General features: G+C 50.2%; 3 protein-coding genes across 3 annotated transcripts; all 3 read left to right on the forward strand.

Moving 5' to 3' along the window:
* Positions 1–29: 29 nt before the first annotated feature.
* Positions 30–1,290, forward strand: LOC131091592 (C-C motif chemokine 4-like). The gene is made up of 3 exons (XM_058037754.1): positions 30–130; positions 655–769; positions 903–1,290. Exons 1-3 carry the CDS (start codon positions 58–60, stop codon positions 1,006–1,008), a joined length of 294 nt encoding a protein of 97 aa, XP_057893737.1. The 5' UTR covers positions 30–57; the 3' UTR covers positions 1,009–1,290.
* Positions 1,291–2,440: 1,150 nt separating this feature from the next.
* Positions 2,441–4,211, forward strand: LOC131091683 (C-C motif chemokine 13-like). Its single transcript, XM_058037868.1, has 3 exons — positions 2,441–2,510; positions 3,305–3,422; positions 4,112–4,211. Exons 1-3 carry the CDS (start codon positions 2,441–2,443, stop codon positions 4,209–4,211), a joined length of 288 nt encoding a protein of 95 aa, XP_057893851.1.
* Positions 4,212–9,996: 5,785 nt separating this feature from the next.
* LOC131091574 (C-C motif chemokine 3-like) lies at positions 9,997–11,024 on the forward strand. The gene is made up of 3 exons (XM_058037724.1): positions 9,997–10,105; positions 10,295–10,403; positions 10,704–11,024. Exons 1-3 carry the CDS (start codon positions 10,033–10,035, stop codon positions 10,795–10,797), a joined length of 276 nt encoding a protein of 91 aa, XP_057893707.1. The 5' UTR covers positions 9,997–10,032; the 3' UTR covers positions 10,798–11,024.
* Positions 11,025–12,474: the final 1,450 nt, after the last annotated feature.

Here is a 12,474-nt window from a genome sequence, read left to right on the forward strand (position 1 = left end):
AGCAGCCGGGGCAGGCTGGCCCCAGCACAGGCGGCTCAGCCACTGCCACAGCCCGGCATGAGGACAGCGTCCAGGGTGCTCTGTGCCCTCCTCATCCTCTGCACGCTGTGCTGGCACAGCCTGGCTCAGAGTGAGCATTGCCCCCAGCCCAGGGGCTGGGGATGGGGACAGGACCCGGGAATGGGGATGGGGACAGAACCCTGGGATGGGGACAGAACCCTGGGATGGGGATAGGGACAGAACCCAGGGATGGAGAGGGGGACAGAACCCAGGGATGGGGAATTGGGGACAGAATTCTGGGCTGTGGGATGGGGACAGAACTCAGGGACAGGGACAGAACTCAGGGCTGGGAAATGGGGACAGAACCCAGGAATAGGAGGAACAGGGACAGAACCCTGGGATGGGAGGAACAGGGACAGAACCCAGGAATGGGAGGAACAGGGACAGAACCCTGGGATGGGAGGAACAGGGACAGAACCCAGGGACAGAACCCAGGGATGGAGCACAGGGACAGAACCGAGGGCTGTGGGGTCGGGTTTGCTTCATGCACAGAGTGCAGGGGATCCTCCCAAAGTGCTGCCACTGCCATGGCAGGAGGGCTGAGGAGGGGCTGGGGGTCTCCAGGCTGAGCCAGGCTTGTGCTGTCCCCCCCAGGAGCCCCAGCCATGCCAGACAAGTGCTGCTTCAACTTCCAGACCAGGAGGATCAAGAGGGACAACGTGGTGGCCTGCTACCCCACCAGCCCCGAGTGCCCACACCAGGCTGTGATGTGAGTACCCCAAACCCACCCCTGCCTCCTGCCACACCCCTGCCCTGCTCTGCTGGGTCCATCCTGACCCCCTGAGCCCCTCAGGAGCTCAGGGTTGGGGTCCCCCACTGACCCCAGCCCCTCTGCGCCCCAGCTTCAGGGTGAGGAACGGGAAGGAGATCTGCACGCAGGCCAGCAGGCCGTGGGTCAAGAGGTACCAGCAGAGCTTCCAAGTCAGCTCCTTCTCCATCCCCAGCTAGGGGGGTGGCTGGGGACAGCCCTGTGGGGGACACCACGCCGGCAGAGGGGACACTTCTGCACGGAGCAGCTCACAAGGGACATCCTCCCCACCGCCATGACCCTCACCACAGGAGGAGGCCTTTTCCAGCCTTTTCCAGCCTCTTCCAGCCCACCAGGATGGAGAGTCCAGACCCTCTGTGGTCCATGGAGAGGCTGCAGCAGGCTGGGGGTGAAGGGGGAGCAGCTCCTCAGTTGTTTTTTGTCGACTCTGACCAGAATTAAACGCGATTCCCACGTGCAAACATCTGTGTGTGTGAGTCTCTGGGGCCTGGGCAGGTCCTGCTGCCGCCTTTCCTGCCCAGGTGTTGGGACCAGCAGGGAGTCAGGAGCAGCTGGAGCCTCAGCCAGGTCTCTGTGAGGGTGTCCAGGGGGGAATGGGGCCAAACCAAACCCAGGAGGGCTCTGGGGAAGAACCAGAGGGACAACATGGCTCGAGGAGGAGGCCTCCTGTGCTACTCAGCCACCATCCCAATTAACAGCCTAAATTCACTTAGAGGGGGATCTCAGGCAGCCCAAAACGCCAGGAATGCCACCAGGAAATGTGATGGGTGCTGTGACAGTGGCAGAGCCAGCCAGGATGGGTGATGGATGTGACGGTGTTCACAGGGGTCTGAGGATGAGGGAAGAGATGAGGATTTGACTCCATGTTTCAGAAGGCTTGATTAATTATTTTATGATATATATTATATTAAAACTATACTAAAAGAATAGAAGAAAGGATTTAATCAGAAGGCTAGCTAAGAATAGAAAAAGAAGGAATGATAACAAAGCTTTGTGGCTCGGACTCTCTGTCCAAGGTAGTTCACTGTGAGTGGCCATTAATTAGAAACAACCACATGAGACCAATCACAGATGCACCTGTTGCATTCCACAGCAGCAGATAATCAATGTTTACATTTTGTACCTGAGGCCTCTCAGCTTCTCAGGAGGAAAAATCCTAAGGAAAGGATTTTTCATAAAAGATGTCTGTGACAGATGGAGAAACAAACCCGGCCACCACCCCAGAGCAAGCAGAGGCCCCAGAGCCAATGGCAAGGAGTGGTTTTTGCACAGGAACTCACAAGTGTGAGCATCATCCTGTGCTCTTTGCTGGTGGCCACAACCCAACCCAAAATAGACTCCCAGCCCAGCATCACCAGCCTCTCCCACACCTCTCAGCAGCCCTGGGCTGTCACGGTGGCCAAAGTGGCTGCCAGGAGGAATTTCCCCTCACCACTCGCCCCTCATGGAGAGATCCAAGCGGTTCTTTCCATGGGGACGGTTCAGAGATGTCATGGAAAGCCTGGCAGGGGTTGGTATAAATCACCCAGGGCTGCAGGCAGGAGGGCAGGCATCTCCTGGTGGGCTGAGCAGAACCAGAGCTGCTGGTGCTGACAGAACCTCGGGGTGGACATGAGGATCTCCTTGGCCCTGCTCGTCCTGCTGCTGGCAGCTGCCTGGACTGGAAGCCACGGGATGTCCTGTAAGTTGCAGCAGGGAGATTTTCCCTTCTGAGACTTTCCTCTGATGGGATTTGGGGCTGGGAAAGGGGAGGAGAGCTCAGCTCCTGATGGGGTTGTGAGGCTGCGGGGCATCACCAGCTGCCTGAGCATGGGGCTGGCCTGGATTTGCTCAAAATCCAGGTAAAAATGGAGAAAAAATGGGGTAAAAATGGGGTTGGTTCAGCCCCAGAGTGCCAGTTGGGGAGCTCTAAGAACAGGCTGCTCACACCCTGGGGCAGAGCATCACCCCTGGGGCTGCAAGATGCTGCAGCTGCCTGAGCATGGGGGTGGCCTGGATTTGTTCAAAATCCAGGTAAAAATGGAGTAAAAATGGGGTAAAAATGGGGTAAAGATGGGGTAAAAATGGGGTAAAAATGGAGGAAAAATGGGGTTGGTTTAGCGCCAAAGTCCCAGCTGGGGAACTCTACGGGCAGGGTGTTCACACCCTGGGGCAGAGCATCACCCCTGGGGCTGCAAGATGCTGCAGCTGCCTGAGCATGGGGGTGGCCTGGATTTGTTCAAAATCCAGGTTAAAAGGGAGTAAAAATGGGGTAAAAATGGGGAAAAAATGGAGTAAAAATGGGCTTAAAATGGGGTTGGTTCAGGCCCAGAGTCCCAGCTGGGGAGCTCTAAGAACAGGGTGCTCACACCCTGGGGCAGAGCATCACCCCTGGGGCTGCAAGATGCTCGCTTTGTGGGATGAGGGAGCAGGAGCAGAGCCCACAGCCCTCATGCCAGGATGGGGAGAGCACTGAACCCTCCCTCCTGCTCTCAGTCCGCAGCCTCAGAGCCAAGTGCTGCTCCAAGGAAATGTTCTACCACCGGAAAATCCAAGAGTCCAGGATCGTGGGCTACCTGGAAACACCTTCCACCTGCACCCACAGGGCTGTCTTGTGAGTAACCCCAGCTCCCAGCCAGCCTTCCTCCCCTCCAGCCCATCCTCACCTCACTCACCCTCCTTCCCCACCAATCCCCATTGCTGGGGACTCCCCAGAATGAGTCCCTTGTGTGACGGTGGTCACAGGGGATGAGGGGAGAGACGTGGATCTGACTCTATATTTCAGAAGGCTTGATTTATTATTTTATTATATATTAACATGATAACTATACTAAAATAATAGAAGGAAAGGTTCCATCTCAGAAGGCTAAGCTAAGAATAGAAAGGAATGAGAAACAAAGGTTTGTGGCTCAGACAGAGAGAGAGGCAGCCAGCTCTGCCGTGAGTGGTCACTAATTCCAAACATCTACAGGAGACCAATCACAGATCCACCTGTTGCATTCCACAGCAGCAGAAAACCACTGTTTACACTTTGTCCCTGAGGCCTCTCAGCTTCTCAGAAGGGAAAAAAGAAAAGGTTTTCATAAAAACATGTCTGTGACACCCTTGCACAAGGTGCTGCGGGTGGGACTGTCCTTACCTGGCTCTTCACACTCACCTCCCTCCCTGCTTGAGCCAAACAGACCCAAATGGCCCCATTTGTGCTGCCAGCAGGCCAAGAGTCAGCCCTGGCAGGGAAAAGGGGGACAGGATGCTGCAGGAACCCCCAGACTGACTCCCAGGATATTCTTTTTCCTCCCCAAGTGTGAAGCTGCTGAAAGGGATGGTCTGTGTGGACCCAGACAAGAAATGGTTTCAGGAGTACCTGAGGAAGCAGAAGAATCCAAACAGCACCTCCATGTGAAGCTGCCTTCCCCAAACTTCTATTTAATTGTACCCCATAGTTCTCTGTGTGTGTGTTTTTGTGTCATTAATATACAGAGCTGGCTCTGTCCCCTTCCCCTGCACTCAATAAACCCTCTTGTAAATAAACCTGCAGGGAGTGAGATGTCAATGCTGGGCAGAAAATGGATCATATCCAGGGTCAACCTTGCCAGGAATAGTCCAGGAAACCCAAAGGGTCCAGCTCCACTAGCCTTGCCCAGCTGTGGGGTTTAAGGATGCCCATGGGATGGGGATAAATGGGAGAAAAATTCCCTTTGGGTTGTTTGAGGGTGTTTAGGGATTGGCTCAGTCCCTGGGGAGCAGCACTGGAGACAGCCCCAGCTCTGGGTGTCACTGCCCTCCCCAGCTTGTCACCCAAACAGGGCACCCGTCCCAGCCATGGGCAGGCAGTTTCTGCAGAAAAACGCTGCATTGTTCACTTTCCTGTTAGTTTGTGACTCACTTGAGTCATCTTTTTTGATGAGCTAGGACATGCCTCACTCTTAAAGACACCTTTACACACATTGCCAGATTTGTTGCCATTTATCTGCCCCCATTTAGGGCATTTTTTGTATAAATCAGTCACCAATTTTTACAAATCAATGTCCAATTTTGTACAATCAATGACCATTGGACAATTAATCTGCCACAATGCCCACAGGACTACATCACCTGGAATTGGTCTGGAATTAGAAGGAATAGGACTAGGACTGTGCAACTGCAATTCTCAATTTTTGCAGCAAAAATGAGAGTTAACCAGACTTTTCAGTCTTTGGTGTTGGGAATCCCAGGATCCAGCAGAATATGTGGGATGTGTGAAGGACAGGGCAGGAATTGGTTCTCTAAACCATAGAAGCATAAAAGAAAAGACCTTTAAGGTCAAGTCCAAGCACTAACCCAGCACCAAACCACATTGCCAGGGGTGACACATCTTTGGAACACCCCCAGGGGTGGGGATCCCACCCACCCAAATGCCACATTCACCCCGAGAATGTGACTCAGAGCTGGAGCCCACACAGAGGTGCCAGATGATGAAGAACTGAACCCCTTGGAGATGAAAGATTGCCAAGGGTGGGGCTGAGGGCACCAGCTCAGTGTCCCAGTGCCTCTGGTGCTGCTGGGTGGCAGCAGGGTGGCAAAAGGGTAGCTCAGGTCTTGGCCTTTATATTTTTCAGATTCTGTGCTGCTTTACTGTGTATTTCTGAGCTTCATATCAGGGGATGGTGAGCTCTGTGCACAGAGCAGGGAGACAAAACAATTCCTTCTGTAGCTGGGGACCAAGCACAAATGATCCAGATCTCAGGCCCAAGAGCATAAATAATACTCTTAAATAGTGGTGAATGTAATGTAATGTAATGTAATGTAATGTAATGTAATGAGATGTAATATAATATAATATAATATAATATAATATAATATAATATAATATAATATATAACACAATATAATATAACACAACACAATATTATATTATTATAATATAATATAACACAATATTATATTATTATAATATAATATAACACAATATTATATTATTATAATATAATATAATATATAACACAATATAATATAACACAATACAATATTATATTATATTATATTATATTATATTATATTATATTATATTATATTATATTATATTATATTATATTATATTATATTATATTATATTATATTATATTATATTATATTATATTATATTATATTATATTATATTATATTATATTATATTATATTATATTATATTATAATAAAACTATACTATACTAAAACTATACTAAAAAATAGAGAAAGGATCCAGACAGAAGGCTAAAAGATAATAATGAAAAACTCGTGACTCTTCCAGAGTCCTGACACAGCTGGCTGTGATTGGTCATTAAGTAAAAACAATTCACATGAAACCAATGAAACAATGACCAGCTGGATAAACAATCTCCAGCCACATTCCAAAGCAGCAAAACACAGGAGAAGCAAATGAGAAGCAAACTTTCCTTTTTCTCTGAGGCTTCCCCGGAGAAGAATCCTGGGCAAGGGGACTTTTCAGAAAACGTGAATGTGGCAGGGGCCTTACAACAGGATCCTCAGGGAGGGAAGGAACATTTGGAAATGTGAGCTACAAACCCACCAGCAGGGCCTGCTGTAGGCGCTGTGCTTTGAAAGCAGAGCTATTCCCAGAAAAGCCCACAGAGCAGGGTCAGGGCCAGCTCATGCGGCCGCCCCGTGCTCTCCCCGGAACCCCGAGCCACATTTGCAGCATTTTTATCAATGAGTGTCACTTCCAGGGGGATGTTGCATAAGCCCTGTGGCTTCCTCTGCCCTTGCACGGGATCGGGGTGCTGGCTGCGACTTTCATTTCTTCCTGCTGTGGGTTCCTGCCTTGGGGAAGGCAGAGGTTGCTTTGATCCCTTTGGCGCTCCCCAGAGCATCCCTCTCCCTCAGGGCCACAGCTGGACTTGGTCATCCTTGTGGATCCCTTCCAGCTCAATAATATTCTGTGATTCTCTCTTATCCCTTATTTCTGGGATAAGAGCCCTAAGGGAAAGGTTCCTCACCCTGGGACAGAGCAAATTTGGGGTCTGCTCTGGCCCCACACTGTCCCTGCTGATCCCCCTGTCCTGCCCTCAGTCAGGGATGGTCCCTCTGCCCAGCCCCAGGGGGTGAGGGGGTCTCAGACTTAATTCTCTCCTTTTCTTTGGGATACTCATGCAAGGCAGTGCCAAAATCATCAGATTTTGTGAGACCAGTGCCACATTTGCTCTCCCATCCAATGGGAGTTTGTCTGGTGATGAGATGGCCACAGCCTGGCTCAGGAGCAATTTATGGGAATCTTTGTAGCCCTTTTGTTTTGGCTGCACCTTCCTCAACTGCCTCTTCCTTCCTTATTTATTCCTTATTTATTATTTGTTCTCTTTATTATTTTCCTCTTCCTTCCTTATTTATTCCTCATTTATTATTCCTTATTTAATATTTGTTCTTTCTTCTCTCCTGTGTGCACAAAATTCTGGTGGTACTGAGAACTCAACCATAACCAGACAACCCAAAAAAGAAGTGGCATCTTTGGCTCTTTACTCACCCCATTAACTAATGGGCTTTTTCTTTCTTTAATTTTTCAAATTTGCATTTGTAAAGCTGAAGTTTCTCTTTCCCTGTGTTTCCTCCCCTCCAGATTCTTGTTCCTCTGTTGTCACCTGCTCACAGAGATCTTCCACGGCAGGGGAAATAAAACCACAACTCATTGCTTTACTCTCCCTTTACATCAGTTCCTGATATCTAATTCCTTAAACAGAATTAAACACCAACTGCCTGCTCATGCTGAACTGCACTTTTGTGCAATTCTCTGTAATATCCTCGATTCCAGTCACAATGGAAAGTATTTCATCAGCATCCAGTAAGAAGTCCCATCCGGCCCTCAGCTGAATGGAGAACTGAAAGTTTGGCCAGTCACTTCTTCAGCAAAAAGGAAATATTTATATTTTTTTTTGCTTTTTCCATCAGAAATAAACTATTAATTGTGAGATTTTCTGTGGTTCCTGCCGGATGAGAATTCATCCTGTGGAAACTGTGGTGCCCACAGAGCCCTGATCTCAGTTTCCAGGCTTTTCTGGTTGTGGGATATTTATTCCTCACCATGCTCCTGGCGTTTGTTGGCTCCCAGTGCTGCTCTCTTGCCCATCCTGCCCCTTTTCCCTCTGTTTGGGCACCCAAGCTGAGCTCAGCTCATCCCTGGCTCCAGAAAAAATCCCATCCAGGCTTTGGATAGCTCAGGATCTCATTCCTGTGGTGGACGCAGACGGCAATTCCTGGTTTCTTTCCTCCTGTCTGTCCCTCTCCCACTTCTCCCCCACGCACAAACCCAGCTGGCCCTCTGAGGCAGGAGAGGTGCCAGAATTCCAGAGGGGCTGGAGGGCAGAACTGTGGGGAAATCTCTGTGGGTTTACAGGCAGAGAGGGTCATGAAAACACAAAAGTCTTCCACTGGCTTGCCCTGAATTTGGGTCTTCTCTGCACACAGAAGATGCTTTGAGCTCTGGAGAAACCTCTTGGAGTCTTTGCAATCAGCAGAGCAGAAAAATAGAATAAATTAATGCAGATCTGCATTACTCTGGGGAACTGAGCCCCTTCTTTTTGCCTTTGTGCACCCAGGGACATGTGACGAGCAGGTGCCTTTACAGCAGGTGAATTTTCCAAGCCTTCCCTCAACCACCCCAAATGGTTATTGGCAAACCCAAAGGATTTCTAAATTTATTTATTCATTGGTAGCTCCATGCAAAGAGTGGCTGAAACAGACAGAGCTGAAAATTGGGAGTTGGAGAAAGAGCTGGAACAGCTGGAACAGCTGGACCTGTTCTTCCACCACCTCAAGGCCAGATCAGCTAATCCTGAGCAGCTCCAGGAGATGATTTGCAGCCATTCCCTGTCCTGCTGACACCAGGCAGGACCTGATGGCTGGGGAAAGTTTTTCTGGACAAGAACAGACATTGCCATAGCTCAGCATTTTGGGCACTTGGACTTTTCCCTTGAATCAGTCAGGAATTAGTCATACACCCCAGGCAGGGTCAGCAGCAGGGCCAGGGGAAGCTGGGCTTTGCATGGTAACCGCAAACTCACTGTGGCAGCATCAGGAAAAGGCTGGAAAAGGCAATAAAAACCTGGAGGAAGGAGTGATTTTGACAGCTCACTTTGTTTGGATGTGCAGCAGAGGGGGGTGTTTGGGGAATTACCCTCTGGAATTGCAAATGCTGCCCTTTTTCAGTCATTTTGCAGTTTCCTGGAGATTTTATGTGCAATGAGCTGATCCCAGTGGGTACCAGCAGGACCCTCTCCTCCCTCCATGCTGTGTCCTGCCATGGGAGTCTCTGCTTGTTGGGGCTAAATCAGGAGAGATTAAATTGGATTAAATGATCCTGCTTGAAGAAGTGGTCATGCAGTTATTGCAACAACTTCAGCCTTGAGAGGCTGCAGCTAAAACTGAAACTCTTCAGTGTAAATTCAGTCAGAGGAAAGGGTCAGCTGCAGCCAAAATGAAACCCTTAGAGAAGTGTAAATTCAGCCAGGGGACAGGGGAGGGTGGCAGGGTGGGCTGCAGCCAAAAATTAAACCCTTATAGAAGTATAAATTCAGCCAGGGGATAGAGGAAGGTGGCAGGGTGAGCTGCAGGCCTGGAGCAGGGCACCAGAGTCCAGGCCCTGCACCTGCACCTGCAGGGACTCCGTGTCTCTACAGCCTTTCCAGTAAGGAAATTGCTCTTTTGACCAACCACCAGCAAAAAGGGACAAATGTGAGGCCCACAGTGACTTCTAGCTCGACACAACCTCATTCCCTCATGATTTTCCCTGTCCAAGCAGGAGTTGTGTTATCAGTGGGGACAAACGTGTGTGCAGTGGTTGTAGACCTCACTCTGGATCCCCGTGGTGGAGCAGGGTGAAAAGTGGCAAACCCAGGGAGAATTTGGCATCTTTCTCCTTGCAGGGCTTTTCTGCCAGCACCCCCAGAGCTGCTGCAGAGCCCTGACATGGTTTGGGAGCACCAGGCACCCAAGGAGAACCTCGGAAGCTGCAGCCTCGTGGCCGGCGCTTCCCCTTCTGTGGTTTTGTTGCCTTTTCCAGCTCAGCAAAAATTAATGATCCCAACATAATTTTTAGGCACAATTTCCTAGTATGATGTCCTCACTTTCCTTCTGTGAAACCATGCACCCGCCCCTGGGGATGGGGATAAAAAGGGAGCACAGCCCCAGGGCCACAGACAGAGTCCTGCAGCCTCCTCAGCTCCATCTCCAGCTCCTCTCTCAGAGCCCACAGCACCATGAAGGTCCTGGCAGCCACCCTGGCCACTCTGCTGCTCCTGGCCACCTGCTCCCCAGCTGAAGGTCACCTTGGTGAGTCCCAGCCCTGGCAGGGTGGCTCTGGGGAGGGTTTGGGGGGGTCTGCGTCACATTGGGGGATGCAGGTTTGGAGATGGGGGTTGCCCAGAAGGGGTTCTGCCAGGGGATGTGGAAATCCCTGGACGGGGCAGGGGCCGTGCTGGGCTCTCACCAGAGCCATGTGTGTGTCCCCTGCCCTCACAGATGGTGTCCCCACCAAGTGCTGCTTCACCTACCAGACGAAGCCCATCCCTCAGCGCCTCGTCAGCTCCGTGTTTGACACCAGCAGCTCCTGCAGCCAGCCGGGAGTGATGTGAGTACCCAGGGGTGCCAGGGGGGACCTGGGGTGCCAGGGGTGACAGGGGGACCTGGGGACACACATGGGTGTGATGTGAGTGCCCAGCAGTGCCAGGGGACACACTGGGGTGTGATGTGAGTGCCCAGCAATGCCAGAGGTGCCAGGGGGGACCTGGGGACACACATGGGATTGATGTGAGTGCCCAGCAGTGCCAGGGGTGCCAGGGGACACACATGGGACACTCGGGGTGCTGCTGCTGGCACTCAGACCCCGCTGCCCCAGCCCAGCAGCTCAAGGCAGGTTTTGTCCTGGCAGTCTGGTCACCCTGAGGAAGAAGGAGCTGTGTGCAGATCCAAAGGAAAACTGGGTGCAGAAGCTCCAGAAGCACTTCCAGAACGCAGAAAACTGAGCCTTCCCTGCTGACAGCCACAACTCCAACCCTGCACAGCCTCCAGACTCGGGCACAACAGAGAGGATTTGACCCCCAGCCTTCTTCAGAGGAGAAAATTATTTTATTTAACTTATTTAAGTTAAACTAAATATTGTTTTTTCTAAGCATTATTTTTAAAATAATTTCTAAAAATTATTTAAATTATGTCAGAATAATACACTAAAATAAAGAACATTTCAATCATATCCACGTGTCTGTTAATGAAGGGTCAGTTTTGATGCCTCCTTGCACCAAGGTGGGATAAGGGACCATGGGGGACCCCTGGGTTTGCTGTTGCCAGCTCTGGTGCCACCCAGTTTGTCCCCACAGGTGACACATGTGTCTCACCTGGGGCTGCCAGTGGTGGCTCTTGTTTGGGGAATGTTCTGGAAGCACCTGTGGTGCCACAGGAGAGCTGGGGTATGATTTTCTATGGGATGGAAAATCAGCTTGGATCACCTGGCCTGGCTCTGCCCCCTTTACAGCAGCTCCTGAGTCCTTGATGAAGGAAAACACCACTTAGGAACAGCTAAAACATCAACATCATTCTCATTTGCTGAATCCATCAGCAAATAGCTGAAAAAATAATAAAATTGAGCTGCAGATCCATTGTCCCACACCACTGGTAACAGGACACAGGACATGGGGACAGCAGACCCAAATTTCTTTGCCACCCAATTCTTCATCTACAGGCACATTGATGTAATGGAAACTATTTTTGTGTGAACTTATTATCCTGACATATTTGAAATACCACACCTAATAGCTGCCTTTTGTAAGTTCAGAGGTATTTGTGCTGAAGGAAATGCAGTAGATTTCACTCATCTGGGCTCCAGGAAGACACTTGAATTAAGGCCAGATAGTAAATTATGAGCAAAGGCAGAGGAGATGTGACTGGCATGTGAAAAGTAAATTTGGTCAAGAGCTGCCTGAAAGGGGCATGGTAATTGCTTCAGCTGGAAGGGGCTGTGTCACACTCACAGGGGCTTACCCACACTGTTCCTTGAGTTTCTGCCTCAAAAAATATCCTGCTTGACATTTGCATTAATGACCTTGGCACACAAAGCAGGAGAAGGCAGAGGAAATGTGCTGATGAGGCAAAACGAGATGGGCTCATCAATCTGGAGCAGGCCAGGACATCACACACAGAGGGATTCCAACGACCTTGAGGGGTGGAGGAGGATCCAAGGCAGCAGTGCAGAGCAGGATCCTGCTGTGGGGACAGGGATAACAGGAATAGGAACTCCAGTTTGGGAGCTGGAAATGGCTGGGGCAGGGAAAAGCCCTTGGCACACAGCACAGGATTGATGTTACCATGAAAAGAGCTAAATGCAAAAGGTTTGGGTTGAAAAGTGAGGGACTGGTCCATGTGAAGGTAGGAAGGAGGCGCTGCTGGTGTGAGGCCAGGCTGGAAACCAACAGAGAGGAAAACAGGTTTGCACAGGGATGTTGTAAGGTTCTCATGCAGGTTTCTGACCAAAGATAAAAACCAAGCACTGCTCCCATGGACACCAGTCCCACTGATGGCTCAGGTTTGAGCTTTTCTATTTTTCAGATTCTGTGCTGATTTAGTGTGTGGGTCTGGGTTCACATCAGAGGATGGTGAGCTCTGCACTGAGCAGGGAGACAAAACCATTCCTGCTCCAGCTGGGGACC

Source organism: Melospiza georgiana, chromosome 19, assembly GCF_028018845.1.
Source record: "Melospiza georgiana isolate bMelGeo1 chromosome 19, bMelGeo1.pri, whole genome shotgun sequence".
Classification (NCBI taxonomy): Eukaryota; Metazoa; Chordata; class Aves; order Passeriformes; family Passerellidae; genus Melospiza; species Melospiza georgiana.